Source organism: Anabrus simplex, chromosome 1, assembly GCF_040414725.1.
Source record: "Anabrus simplex isolate iqAnaSimp1 chromosome 1, ASM4041472v1, whole genome shotgun sequence".
In the NCBI taxonomy this organism is placed as follows: Eukaryota; Metazoa; Arthropoda; class Insecta; order Orthoptera; family Tettigoniidae; genus Anabrus; species Anabrus simplex.
Window position 1 is genome coordinate 1,272,224,474 of NC_090265.1, and position 13,478 is coordinate 1,272,237,951.

The 13,478-nt window shown below is 37.5% G+C and overlaps 1 protein-coding gene across 1 annotated transcript in view; it reads right to left on the bottom strand.

Moving 5' to 3' along the window:
• Window positions 1–13,478, bottom strand: part of LOC137497204 (A disintegrin and metalloproteinase with thrombospondin motifs 12-like) — a 205,073-nt gene that overhangs the window by 64,846 nt on the left and 126,749 nt on the right. The window contains exon 15 of the mRNA XM_068225729.1: window positions 10,176–10,296. Within this exon, the coding sequence (XP_068081830.1) occupies window positions 10,176–10,296 (121 nt within the window). The remainder of the gene's footprint in view (window positions 1–10,175; window positions 10,297–13,478) is intronic.

Genomic DNA, 13,478 nt, shown 5'->3' on the forward strand with positions numbered 1-13,478 from the left:
ACTTTGTATTTCGCGACGATATGGTTGATACGCAAAATTTAATTTGTTTATGTAAACGTGGTTACACATTTTGATAGCCGTGTTTTTGAGAGGCAATCTCGTTATTTCAGTTAAATAATTAGTGACAGGAAGCCATTGATAAGTTACCTCTGATATTTCATAATATGTAAAACGGTAGAAGATCAAAATAACGAGCAAAGTAATAGTAATATTCCTGATGATCTGCGTTGAAAAATGGAAAATGTGATATTTGGACCATGTCATGAATAATGTCGTAAAAATGGATATGTGAACGACACAGTTATTTCGCCCGCCTGATACGAGCGAGGCCGTACTATGAGTTACTACATCGAGAATATTGATGAATAAATGGAATTGAGAGATGAATAATTTAACCGAGAGCGTTAAATATGCGACGACATGTGTGATGGTTGTAGGTGAAAAGCCTGTATTGTTTCAAATAGTTTCCAGGGAAAATAGATGCTCGGAAAATATGCAAGTTAGAGTCCGAAGTGAATCGTGAACAGAGCGACCGATCAATGTGTGTTTCGACAGTCATGTATGATCATTGATGACATGTAACACCAAGAATTATTGTCCGGAAAGATTGAATAGTGTCAAGTCCAGACATGTTTCGTCTGATGTTAGAAGATTGCCATCAAATTCACATAATTTTGCAACTTGAATCAGTGTGGAGGTAATATTTTATATTTCGATATTGCACATTTTTTTATTTTAAAATTTTATTAGGCTGCGATTTTTTGGGATCTGGATTTTTGTTACAATATCCTTTCTTTGCATATATTTTGTCACCGTATTATTTTAGAATCTAATGATACGTGAATAGTATTTGTATTTAATTTATATAAATAAAATTGGTGTACTCAGGTTATTTTAATTTCATTATTTCTTGGGAACAGTGTTTCTCCATTGACATGTTCATTTATGTAAATAAGATTTCATGTGTTAGGGTAATAGATCATCGATTAGTTCATAGTCAAAATCATAGTAGTGGTATGCTCACACCAGAAGACAGTTAGTAATCACCAAGCCTTAGATATCCACTACATTTCAGTTAGGCAAATGAAGCGATCTTTAATAAGCAGTTGTATCACAAGTGCCGCAAATGAGTTACATAAATAAGATATAATCTGCCTACATCTAGAGTTGGTACCACACAAATATGCATTCGCAATGAAAATGCAGGCAGCGGCAAACTAGGTAAAGTTAACGATGTAAAGGGATCGCTTTCATTTAAGGAGTAAACTTGAGGCACTTGGCCTAATTAATTTAAGTACTCTAAGCGTCCAGGCTATCACAGTTAAATAAGTAAGGTTTAACTAATTAAATGAGTGATGGTAGCACTCAGGTTTTTGGTTCAATAAATTTTCTTGTTTTCAGCTACGAGTAGCTTAATTATGTGGCAAAGGTGATATAACGGATAAAGTACCATGTTCATGGTTTTTCTCTCTTCTTTTTATTGTTACACATGGTTAGTGCATTCTATTATTATTTTAGAGTTGGGTGTTTCCCAACTGAATTTGAATATGGGTTAAATATTTGATAGACACCTCAAAGTCAATGTCAACTTGACGAATTAACAAATTAACTAATTAATTCTCAAATTTATTTGAAAGGACATTTTCCAAGGTATTGTAAATCGTTTATTCAAATGAGGCTGTATTTTTGACTAGTGTTTTGAATGTAGTCACGTCATTGTCATGGAGACAGTGGTTCGATGTAATCCAGAATATTTAAATTTAAGCGATCTTCAGTCGAAATTTATTAAGGCAGATAATTAACTTATTGTAATGCAGATCTTTTAATTGTTTAAAATTTTAATTTCATTTCATATTATTTTATTTTACACCATTTTACTTTCATTTTACACTTTGCAAATTTTGTTAAATAAATCATTTTATTTATTTAAATTTTAATTCAGTCTTTGGGTACCGTCATTTAATAGTTTAGTTTACCCCATCTTTCATTTCCTCACCCCCGATCGACGTGTGGCCCATCAACCCGAGGATCCAAGAACGCACCACCCCTGAGGAGAAGAGTCTACATGAGGCGGTAGGTATTTTTTTTAAATGTCATTATTTGCAGGAGTAGCCGGCGCACATGTCAAGAAAGAAGACCACCGCATTGGGTGCCTTGTAAAGGGCACAATATCCCTCCACATAGGAATGACAATAATAATTATATTATAACTAGCAGTTACCCGCGGCTTCGCTGACGTGGATTTCATAATTTGATAAAAGTAACCGTTCCTCGGCACTGAACTAAGACATTATCCGAAAATCCCTAAAGTATAAAGACTCACCGAAAAATAGAGTTCCTTTTACCTCAGAAACTCTTTGTAAACCACGTTTGAGGTATTGCCTTTTTGAGCTAAACGACCATGCGACACAGAACCGTACATGTGAGAAATAGCCTTTTATCAAGTTTAAATACACGTATAAATAGTTTTAAAGGAGATTCGAAATACCAGTTTCCACGTCTGTAACACTTTCATTTTTTGAGATATAAGTATCTTCATAAAAATAATTCAACTCACATTTCAACTTGCTTCCCCCACCCGTTAAGTGCTTTTTCCGAAAACAAAGACGTACCACATATTCCTGTACTTTTAAAGGACTTTTCAAATACCAAGCTTTTGTCTGGAACATGTTAAGTTCCTGAGATATACTCTAGATATTCTGATACTCATTTTAAAAATTCACCGCTTTTTAAATTCTTTTCAGCCCCTTAAATGAATTTTCCGTAAACAAAAATATACGTGTTTCATTATTTTTAAAGGAAAATCCAAATACCAGTTTTCACGTCTGCACGTCTATAACACCTTCAGTTTTTTAGATATAAGTATTCTCATAAAAATAATTCAGCTTCTTCTTTCACTTCTTTCCACCCCTCCCCCCCCCCCTTAAGTGGACTTTCAGAAAACAAAAAGTGTGCATTCCCTTATTTTTAAAGGAAATTCAAAATAGCAACATTCACGTCTGTGATATCTTCAGTTGTTTTTAAGATATAAGTATCTGCATGCACGGAATTCAATTCCTTCTTTACTTATTTTCAAACTCCCTTAAGTCGATTACCCGAAAACCAAAAAAAAGGTGTTACTTTATTTTTAAAGGAGATTCCAAATAACAATTTTCATGTCTGTAACATCGTTAGTGTTTGAGATACATGTATCCTCATACAAAGAAATCAACTAATTTTTCAATTCATTCACGCCCTTCTCCCTTAAGTGGATTTCCCAAAGACAAAATAATACGTATTTCTTTAGTTTGAAAGAAAATTCCAAATACATATTTTCATGTCTGTAATGTTCAGTTTGGAGATGTAAGTATCAACTTAAAAAGAATTCAACTCCTTTTTCAACCACCCCAAACCTCGCCCGTTAATTTGATCACCCCCCAACACACACGCACACACACACACACACAATCATGCTTTCTTTATTTTCAAAGTAGATTCAAAGTACCACTTTTCACGTCTATAACCTTCAGTTTTGGGGATATAAGTTTCTCCACAAAAATAATACAATATTTTCACATCCTTTCACCCTCGCACTTAAGTGAATTTTCCGAAAAACAAAACTACGTGTTTCTTTATTTATAAAGGATTTTCCAAATACCATTTATCACGACTGTAAAAACTTCAGTTTTTGAGATGTATTTATCCTCTTAAAAAGAATTCAACTCCCCCCCTTTCAAGTTTATTTTAACCCAAAAATGCGTGATTATTTATTTTTGAAAGATATTCCACTTACCTGTTTTCACGTCTGTAACATTTTTAGATTTTTAGTACTGGTACCCTTATACAAATAATTAATTTTTCAAATCTTTCACCCTCTTAAATGTATTTTCAGAGAAAAAGAAATACGTATTACTTTATTTTTAAAGGAGAATCCAAATACCAATTTTCAAGTCTGTAACATCTTCAGTTTTTGAGATATCACTACCCTAATAAAAAAATTCAACACCTTTCAGTGTTTTTTACTCCTCCCCCCCCCCAATCTAGATTCTTCCGAAAACAAAAATGCATGTTTCTTCATTTTTAAAAGATTAAAAATACCAATTTTCACATCATTAACATGTTAAGCTTTTGAGATGTTCTGTAGATATGTCCATTTTAAAAATTCAGCCCCTTTTTCAGATTCCCTTAACTGGATTTTCCGAAAACAAATTATGTACATAAGTTTCTTTACTTTTACAGAAGATTCCAAAAACTAGTTTTCAAGTCTGTAACAGTTAAGTGTCTGAGATGTTTTGTAGGCCTAGATATATTCTTTTTAAAACTTCACCCCGTTTGTTACTCCCGTTCACCCCTATTCTTTGGATTATCCAAAACAATCGTGTTTCTTTACTTTTAAGGGAGATTCCAAATTCCTATTTTACGTCTTTAAACTGTAAAGTTTTTGAGATATAGATACCCTCATTTAAAAATGTCACCTCCCTTTTCACCTCCTCAGCGACGGAATACCCGAATACCCCTCCACAGTGAGCACCTACACACTAATATATCTGTATCGTCAAAATGTAATTTCTTTATGTCCAGTAGTTTTGGCTCGGCGATGATGAATCAGTCAATCAGTCAGTCAGTCAGTCAGTCAGGACATGTTATAAATCCAGAATTTCTGTGAATATTATCAACGGATGTGATAGAATAAAATAGAGATGATTTCTTCCAGCCGGGCTAAAAATGATGCTGCAGCCTTTGTCGCTGCTGTATAACGATTATGAGGATTCATATTTGGAACTGATGTAAATACTGGGATTTTATCATAATAATTTATACGTTAGAGCGGGGTAACTAATGTACGCAGAATATTAAAACAAAATGCGTGGCGTAGCTATCCACCAGGGCGTTGGTCTGCCAAGATAATTGCTGTACAGCCAAACAGCCTCCAGTTTCTGTAGTGCCACATGGTGAGCGTAACGAAATATTTGGTTCTATTATTTAGCTTTAGATAAGATTCTCGGCTGGTCTGTCTCACAATTGGAGCCCTCAGTCTTGTATCCTCCTAGATAATTCCACAACACTGCGTAACTCTCGTTCCGTATCCTATCAATCCTCGTCTTTCCCATCATCCACTTCAACATCCTCATTTCCATCGCAATTCACTTTTTCTCGTGGACGTTTCTCACTGGCCATGTTTCATCATCGGAAATCAAATCTGGTTTCACAACCGATTTGAATATTCCTCCCTTCGCCCTTTTACCATTCCGCCGATCACATGGCACACCTGCCAACTTCCAATTTCTCTATCCAATTTGAATCATGTGACTTATTTCTCTTTCTAACCATCCACTTAAGCTCTCCAGTTCGTGATAATCTATATTCTCTACTAGTTTTAAATTTCCGTTGCTGTCTCCTCCGAACCACATGTATTCAGTCTTCCCTATTCATCTCAAGTCTTCCTTCACCAATAACATTTCTCCATCGTTCCTGCGTTCACTCTACTCTCTTCTTGGTCTCCTCTACCAGCACAGCATCACGAGTAAAGAGCTTAGACCAGTGAGTTTAATCTGTTATACCTTCTGTCATCACGTCCATTACAAGCTTGAAAAGGTATTGACTTAGGACTGAACCTTGGTGCAGGCTGACCGTCAGAGGGAAACTTCTTGTGGTTCCTACAATTATTCTTATTTGAATTCGGCTGTATCCTACATATCCATCACCAATTTCACATACGTTTCTGGTACATCTTTCCTTCTCATTATCGCCATAGCTCCCGTCCTGGTAGAACAGAGTAAGCTTCCTCTAGATCTATGGAAATTTGATACAGACTTGTTTGCGCCTTCCCATATTTTTCTAACAACTGTCCTTGTGCAAGTAGTGCAATGGTTGTTCCTTTCTCTGGTATGAATTAAAATTATTCTGCTCCTAACTATGTTTTCTTGTCTCAATCTTCGTTCTATTGTCAGTCCCGAAAGCTTCATGGTATGTAATAACAGCTTTATTCCTCCATACTTTTTACATTCTTGGATATCTCCCTTTTCGTATGTGAGTACTGGGACACTCAATCTCTAAGAATAGGGGATGGGATCTTCATCGTGAATCTTAGTAACCAGATCATGCAGCAAGTCAATTCTCACTCTCCCAAGAGTCTTCCATGCCTCTGCTAATATACAGTACTATCTGGTTCAACAGCCTTGCAATATATCTTCATATACTTCAACACTTCCAGGACTTTCTTACGTTTTATTTCAAGTGTTAAGTTATTATTCGATAATATTAATTGTGTATGGCCTCCCTAGAAGCCTGGTGCAGCCTGTAGTCTACCTGCGTGTCAGTGAGAACCTGCCTAAGATGAATTCTAATGAATGAAGACGACATAAACAGCCAACCCCGAATCAGAGGAATTAACCAATTAAGGATAAAATACCCGACCAAGTCGGGATTCGAACCCGGGATTCCTTGTACCAAAGGACATTATGCAAGGCATTTAGCCGTTGAGCCAGACTTTCATTCGCTGTTTCACTTCCTTGATTTCTCCTAGGGCGCTCTTCATTTAGCAATTTTCTGAAATAGTATTTCCACCTTCAGTTGATGGTTCGTTCTGTCCTACGAACTGCCTTATCCTCATCTTTTTGTTTAGTATGTGTTAGATATGTAGCCTAATTCCTTGTTCTGAATTTACTATACAAATATATTTGACCTCGTCTGATATTTCCAATCCTCTATTCAGCTCATCTGCTGCATTTTCCTTTGCTCTTGCCATTATATGCTATGTCTCTTGTTTCCATTGTCTGTACTCTTACTTATCTTGGTCGCTATGTACACTGTCGTTCTTCCTTTTAGCCTCATTCTTTGCTTTCATTTTCTCCCGCAACTCCGTTATCGCCGATTTTCTCCCCGACTGTGATAATGATCTTGCTGTCAGTTTCCTACCAGTCATTTACCATTCCATTTGGAGTTATTTCTTTCTAGACCTCAGTTTTTAATGAATACGCCAGACTGACTTCTTTAGCTTCCACCATTTGATCTTAGGCTCGATCATATCTTTACGCCTTCTTCGTATCTTTATCTCACACTTTACTGTCACAGGCCGGTGCTGAAAAAGCACACTCTCATGCACCACCCTTACAGTTATTTACCTGTACCATACGGTTCCTCCTACATAATCTTTCAGTCATTCTGTTGTACCGCTTTTATAGATGCGGCTTTTTCAGGAAAAAGTCGTCAATCATTGCCAAGTCACCTGTGACTGCAAAGTCAATTATACTGTACCTTCGCAGCCATGTTGTTTTCTTCTATGGCTCATCCTCCGTGTGCCCTCCCTAATTCATATCTGCTCTCATCACAATTCAGGTCTCCTCCCAAGAAACATTCCATTGGTACTTCTTCTAATTCCTCATACAGTGCTCTCCACTATTATTTCTCGTCTTGATTATCACATTCTACAAATTGAGCGTAGGCACATATGATGTTAACGGGGTATCCTCTATCCTGAACCACCCTCATAATCCTGTCGTTTCTCCTGCTTACTCATACCAGATGTTCAGTCCATTTTTTCTCGAGAAAAATTTCCATCTCTCTTTTTGTTGTTAAATATCGGTGTTCCTTCGAGTCTGCAGCCTGGAAACAAGAGTATGACCCAGATTTATGCTTTGTCACAGCTGATGAAAAATATTGCTTGGTGAAAACAGCTCGCAATATTTTGTCAGATTTCCCTCGAAATCAACATCGCCCAAATTTAGTAGGAATTGGCAGAAGTATTCCGTTGATAATCTCAATTCCTAGACCCAGATGGAATCTACAAAGAGCTAATTGTAATACTTTCTCTGAGGGCCTAGATTAATGCCCATATTGGATACTACTATAAAACTATAAAAGTTTTGTAGGAGCAGTTACCAGTACACCAAAAAAGAACATACTCATAGGTTATCGTGAAGAATAAATTCCAGGCTGGGAAAAATAATGTGAGGATCCCTACAATGATTTTCAAAAAAAGCAGATAATTTGATACATAGCCTAGATACTGCACGACGACAGAAGTGGGTGCAAAACCACTCAAAGTAGAGACTTCAAAGTTTTCAGTAGAAGATAACCACACAACCCCCCCAAAAAATTGCTGCGTACATTGTCAAAACATCTAAAGAAAAATATCACCGAGGGACAACAACCCACATAAAACGGGAAATAGAAAAAGCTGAAAGCAGCAGCTAATCATAACACTGAAGATTCGCATGACATCACTCCTAAAGAAGTTTCAGCAGGAATAAAAAACATAAAACCTGGCAAAGCTCGTAGTTTTGATGGTATCCTGCCAGAGATTTTCATCAGGTCTGGTAAACATATGAAGATATTCTTCATCACCTCAGTATTAAAAACATGAGACATACCTCAAGAGCTTAAACGTACCAAGATAATTGCTGTCCTTGAACCAGGCAAACCTAGAGGTCTATCGCAAAGTTATCGTTCCATTGCATTGCTTAATGTGATTTGTAAACTTTTGGAACGAGTAATAATAGGATTAGATAAACAATACTTTCGACAGTCCCCGTAGTACAAGCCTTCTCTCGTCCCAATCGAACCTGTGCAGAACAAGTCCTGTCACTCATATCACACATTGAAGCAGGCTTTTAAGAGAAGATGAAACATCTGTGGCGTTCATAGATCTATCAGCAGCCTACGATACCGTCTGGAGACAAAGCCTACTCTATAAGTTTATGAAGATCATTCCGTGCAAAAAAAAATACGAAGCTTATTGATAAGATGGTTGGTAACAGAGGATTCTAAGTCACCATAGGAAACAATATTAGCAGCCAGAAGTTCCTCCAAAATGACTTACCTGAAGGATCAGCATTAGCCCCTCTTATATTTAGCCTCTATATTGCTGATATATCGCAAACAGCCTAAAGAGAACTAAATATAACTAAATCAAACCTCACAAAAACTGCCGCTGAACTGAGAACAAGAAATAATATCAACGTAAACCTACGTCCATTACTAAGAAAAAATAGCGTTCAGAAACTTTGTGGAACCATGTTGGGATCATCTGTGACAACTCCGAGGACTTCTTCATCGAGTCTGGTTTACTATGCGGCGGAATATTGTGCACCAGTATGGTTTAACAGTACCCATGTAAACAAAATTGACATCCATCTTAATAATACTACGCGTATCATTTCAGGAATAATCAGGTCTACATCTACCATCTGGCTGCCTGTCCTAAGTCGCATACCACCCACAAATTTTCGAATAAAAACATTTATTAGGGAATACAATAAGATCTTAGCAAACCCTGAACTATCACTGCATTCTGGTATTCTTGACCTCAGAATAACAGACTTCATTTAAGACATCCTCCTCTCACACTTGGAAACAATGCCAGTAAATTTAACATCATTGATACCTGGAGAAGAGAATGGCTTCAAAATGTTGTTACCTTGCATCCCTGAGGCTATCCGTGGGTTTGATCTACCTCGAAAGGTGTGGAACACACTCAGTCAGTTGAGAACAGGGCATGTAAGGTGTGGAGAGTCACTCTTACAGTGGGGAGTGCAATCTTCACCCGCATGTGACTGTATCGTACCAACGCAGGCCATTCAACATATTAGGGAAGACTCCAAACTTAGAGTTTAGGGAGGAGAGTATAAGAAATTCCATCAGATGCATCCAAGTACTGGATGTTTTTTATAACATAGTGATGAATGTAACTACGTTTCTCGAATGTATCCAAAAAGCGATACGCTAAGTGAATAAAGTCTTCATGAGGTCTGTTAGCTCTGTAGCACTACTTGTAATGCTTTCAACAATAAGGGTGCAAATCCTAAGGACCAATCTTTAGCTCCATCCATCCACTATTGGGTTGTTATCGCTCTCTTTTCACTGGAGAGCGGGTGAAGCCTTAGCTGCTCGTCGATTATGGGGTACACACCAGTATTTAGTCCATTCTGCGATATGTCCCATTTTGTTCTAGCAAAAAATATTACTCGCCAGAAGCCCTTCCTGCCGCGAGCCCCCTGCTTGGAGGACCAGGGTTTTTATTTATTAAAGTCACTTTCTCCTAGGAACTGATGGGTCCCACCTACCTATTTCCTCAGTTGATACCAGAACAATAAATACACCAGGAGGTGCCGTGATCACAATTCCATCCCAAATGCTGAGTGTCCCAGATATGATTTCTATATTTTACGTCAAATAAAATAGTTATAGCAATATACCTTGACCTCTGGTTTCGGAAAATGTAGCCTCGACCAGCCGACAGCCCGCTCCATTTCCTTTGCAGATACCGCACTCATCTTCAATTTCTTCGGAGTCCAATTTCCAGTCACAGCCTACTTTCTGGAATGAAAAATAGCCATCATTAGTTTTAAATCCATCACGTTATATACAATAGATACGTACGACAATCTGTAAGTCTTTACATGGAATGTAAATTGTAAATACTATACTTTGTAAGATATAGCTTTTTATTTTTTAGTGATCGACGTCCCAACGTCAATCCAGTAACCAGTGGAGAATTCTAAAGTTCTCCCTTTATTTTCAAAATGCATCTTCTTTTGTCCCTGTCACAAATTCTGGTTACCAATGTCTGCGTTGTGTTGAATGCCTCGTAGTAAAGTGTAGTAAATGTTTGTCTTTGCTAAGTATTGAAATATATAGTAAAATCTTTCTAATTTTTTAAAAACCTGTTAAGAAACGTAATCGAAAGGCATCTATGTCCTCCAAATTTGGAATTAGTAAGATCTCGCGCCTACGAATCACCGAATATGATTGTATTGTGGTTTTTTACGGGAGAGCTTTTTGTGAGCTAGTACCTTGAAGAAAATAATTTAAGAAAAGGATAGATAAGCAACTGATACATAATCTGCGACTTGGGCGACAGCCATAAATGCAAATCAGCGATGAATGAATGGAAATTTGCTATTTGCTTTACGTCGCACCGACACAGATAGGTCTTGCGGCAACGATTGGTTAGGAAAGGCCTACGAGTGGAAAGGAAGCGACAGTGGCCTTCACTAAGGTACAGCCAGCATTTGCCTGGTGTGAAAATGGGAAACCACGGAAATCCATCTTCAGGGCTGCCGACAGTGGGGTTCGAACCCACTATCTCCCGGATGCAAGCTCACAGCCGCGCGCCCCTAACCGCACGGCCAACTCGCCCGGTATGAATGGAAATAAAAGGAAATGTATTTAAAGCGAGCGTCACCATAACACGTGTGAAGAAAACAGACATTAAGAAAAAATGTTAGCTTTACCAGGCAGATGTTGAAATTGGCGATATCATGAAATTTTTTAGTGAAGGAAATACGTTATTTGAGGAAATACTAAGTATCGAACAGGTACTGAGCAGATTTATTTTGATATTTGAGTTATACTAACCATTTGAACTTAGATTTTTTATATTTCGTTCTTTGGTAATGACAGTTTTAGGAGAGCGATGAAATTGTATGTGGCCCTACAAATGGCCGATATGTCATCAGGGTCAGCGAAGCCTTAATAGGTAGCCGGGCGAGGCGCTACTAAACTGTGCTAACAACGTTTAGTTGCGTTAGCAAGTGCTGGAAGGGATTATCTGCTTGCTTTATGCACATCTGAGAACGCCTCTGAATGATACTCCATTCCACTGTAGAACAGTGGCGGTGGTGATATTTTAGTTTTAAGAAAAATTACATATATCTAAACCGATAAAAAGAATTAAAAATCTATTTATTCAACGGGTTGGAGTCAGAAAGGGCATTCGGTCGTAAAATCTTCCTACCTACGAAGATTCATCGCACTTCATCGCCTACGCCACAGAGAAAAAGAATTATGGTTAGAAATAAATACATGTTATTAAGCCGAAAATAAAACATTAGAAGATAACCGCTGAGTAACAGAACGCTTGAAATGTGTATACTCTTGATTAATCCACTCTCAAAGATAAAGCGAATGACAAGATCGGCTGTATTCATGCCTAATATGAGTTGTGCGCGAAGTCGCATGAAGAACAAGTCCGGACGTGTCACCCACCGCTGAGTCCGGCCTGTGCCTATCAGTACCTGCTTTGTTATCCATATGCCACACGTGTTATCGAGTCGCTAATCTATATATATATATATATAAAATAAGAGTTTTGTCTGTACATTGCTCAGAATTTGAAAAGAATGGTATTTCTGTATCGGTCATGCCCACATTAACAAGGAAATGCATTTTTTACCTTTCCGTAATGTCTGTCTGTCTGTCTGTCTGTCTGTCTGTCTGTCTGTCTGTCTGTCTGTCTGTCTGTCTGTCTGTCTGTCTGTCTGTCTGTCTGTCTGTCTGTCTGTCTGTCTGTACACGCATCACGAGAAAACGGCTGAAGAGAATTTAATGAAAATTGGAATGTAAAGTCAAGTGATGAACCACTGCAATCTAGGCTATAAATTATTTTTTCACGCGGAGTGAAATGGTAGTTTAGGGGAAAGTCTGTAATTTAATTCTCAAATATTTATGTTATTAGTGGTCTATCTTAATGGAAATCGGTAGACAAAGATTGGAAATAAGTCGCTACAATATAAGCTATACATAATTGTATTCACGCAGAGGAAAATAATAGTTTAGAGAAAGGCCTAAAATTTAATTCTCAAATATTTATGTTATAGTAGTCGTGCAAAGTCGGTATGCAAAGTCGGGTTAATAAGTCGATATAATCTAGGCCATAAATGATTGTATTCACGCTGAGTGAAATGGCAGTTTTGGGGGAATGCCTAAAATTTAATTTTCAAATATTGATATTATTAGTGGTCGTATCTTAATGGAAATCGTTAGACAAAGATAGCTACAATATAGGTTATACATAATTGTATTCACGCTGAGAAAAATGATAGTTTAGGGGAAGGCCTAAAATTTAATTCTCAGATATTTATTGTAGTAGTTGTCGTATCTTCACGAAAATTGGTATGCAAAGTCAGGGAATAAGACGCTATAATGTAGGCCATCAATAATGTTATTCACACTGAGTAAAATGGTAGTTTAGGGGAAGTCCTGAAAGGTAATCTATATATTGAACCCGAGTGACTGGGGTCCAAAGTCAATCATTATTTGATTTATGAAATAATATATGGTACATTCATTGAAGTACAGAAAATTTTATTCCATACGAGTAATGTTGAAATATAAGTTGGTTACCCGACAGACTGGAGCCGTGGAGCTTAGTCTGTCACAACAGCATAGAGCTGCTTTACAGCAGGGGAGTTCATTAGTTTGGCGACCAGGAAAATACATGTCCACAAATAAGTTTAGGTCAGAAAGAGAAAGGCTAGTTTGAGACAATGGGTATGTTGCAACTTGAACGCTGCGAGAGTATATTCTGGGCGGACGAAAAATTTCCGCTACGTCACAAATTCTCGGAAATAGAGAACGGAAAAGTACAGTGTTCTCTGCGACAATCGTTGGCCCAGGTTGTTCCAGGTGGAAACTTAAACCACGTGCGCCCTTGTAGTCCAATCACACAATTTTGTTAGGAGGCTCAGGGATACATCTTGAGAGATGATGGAAAAGAT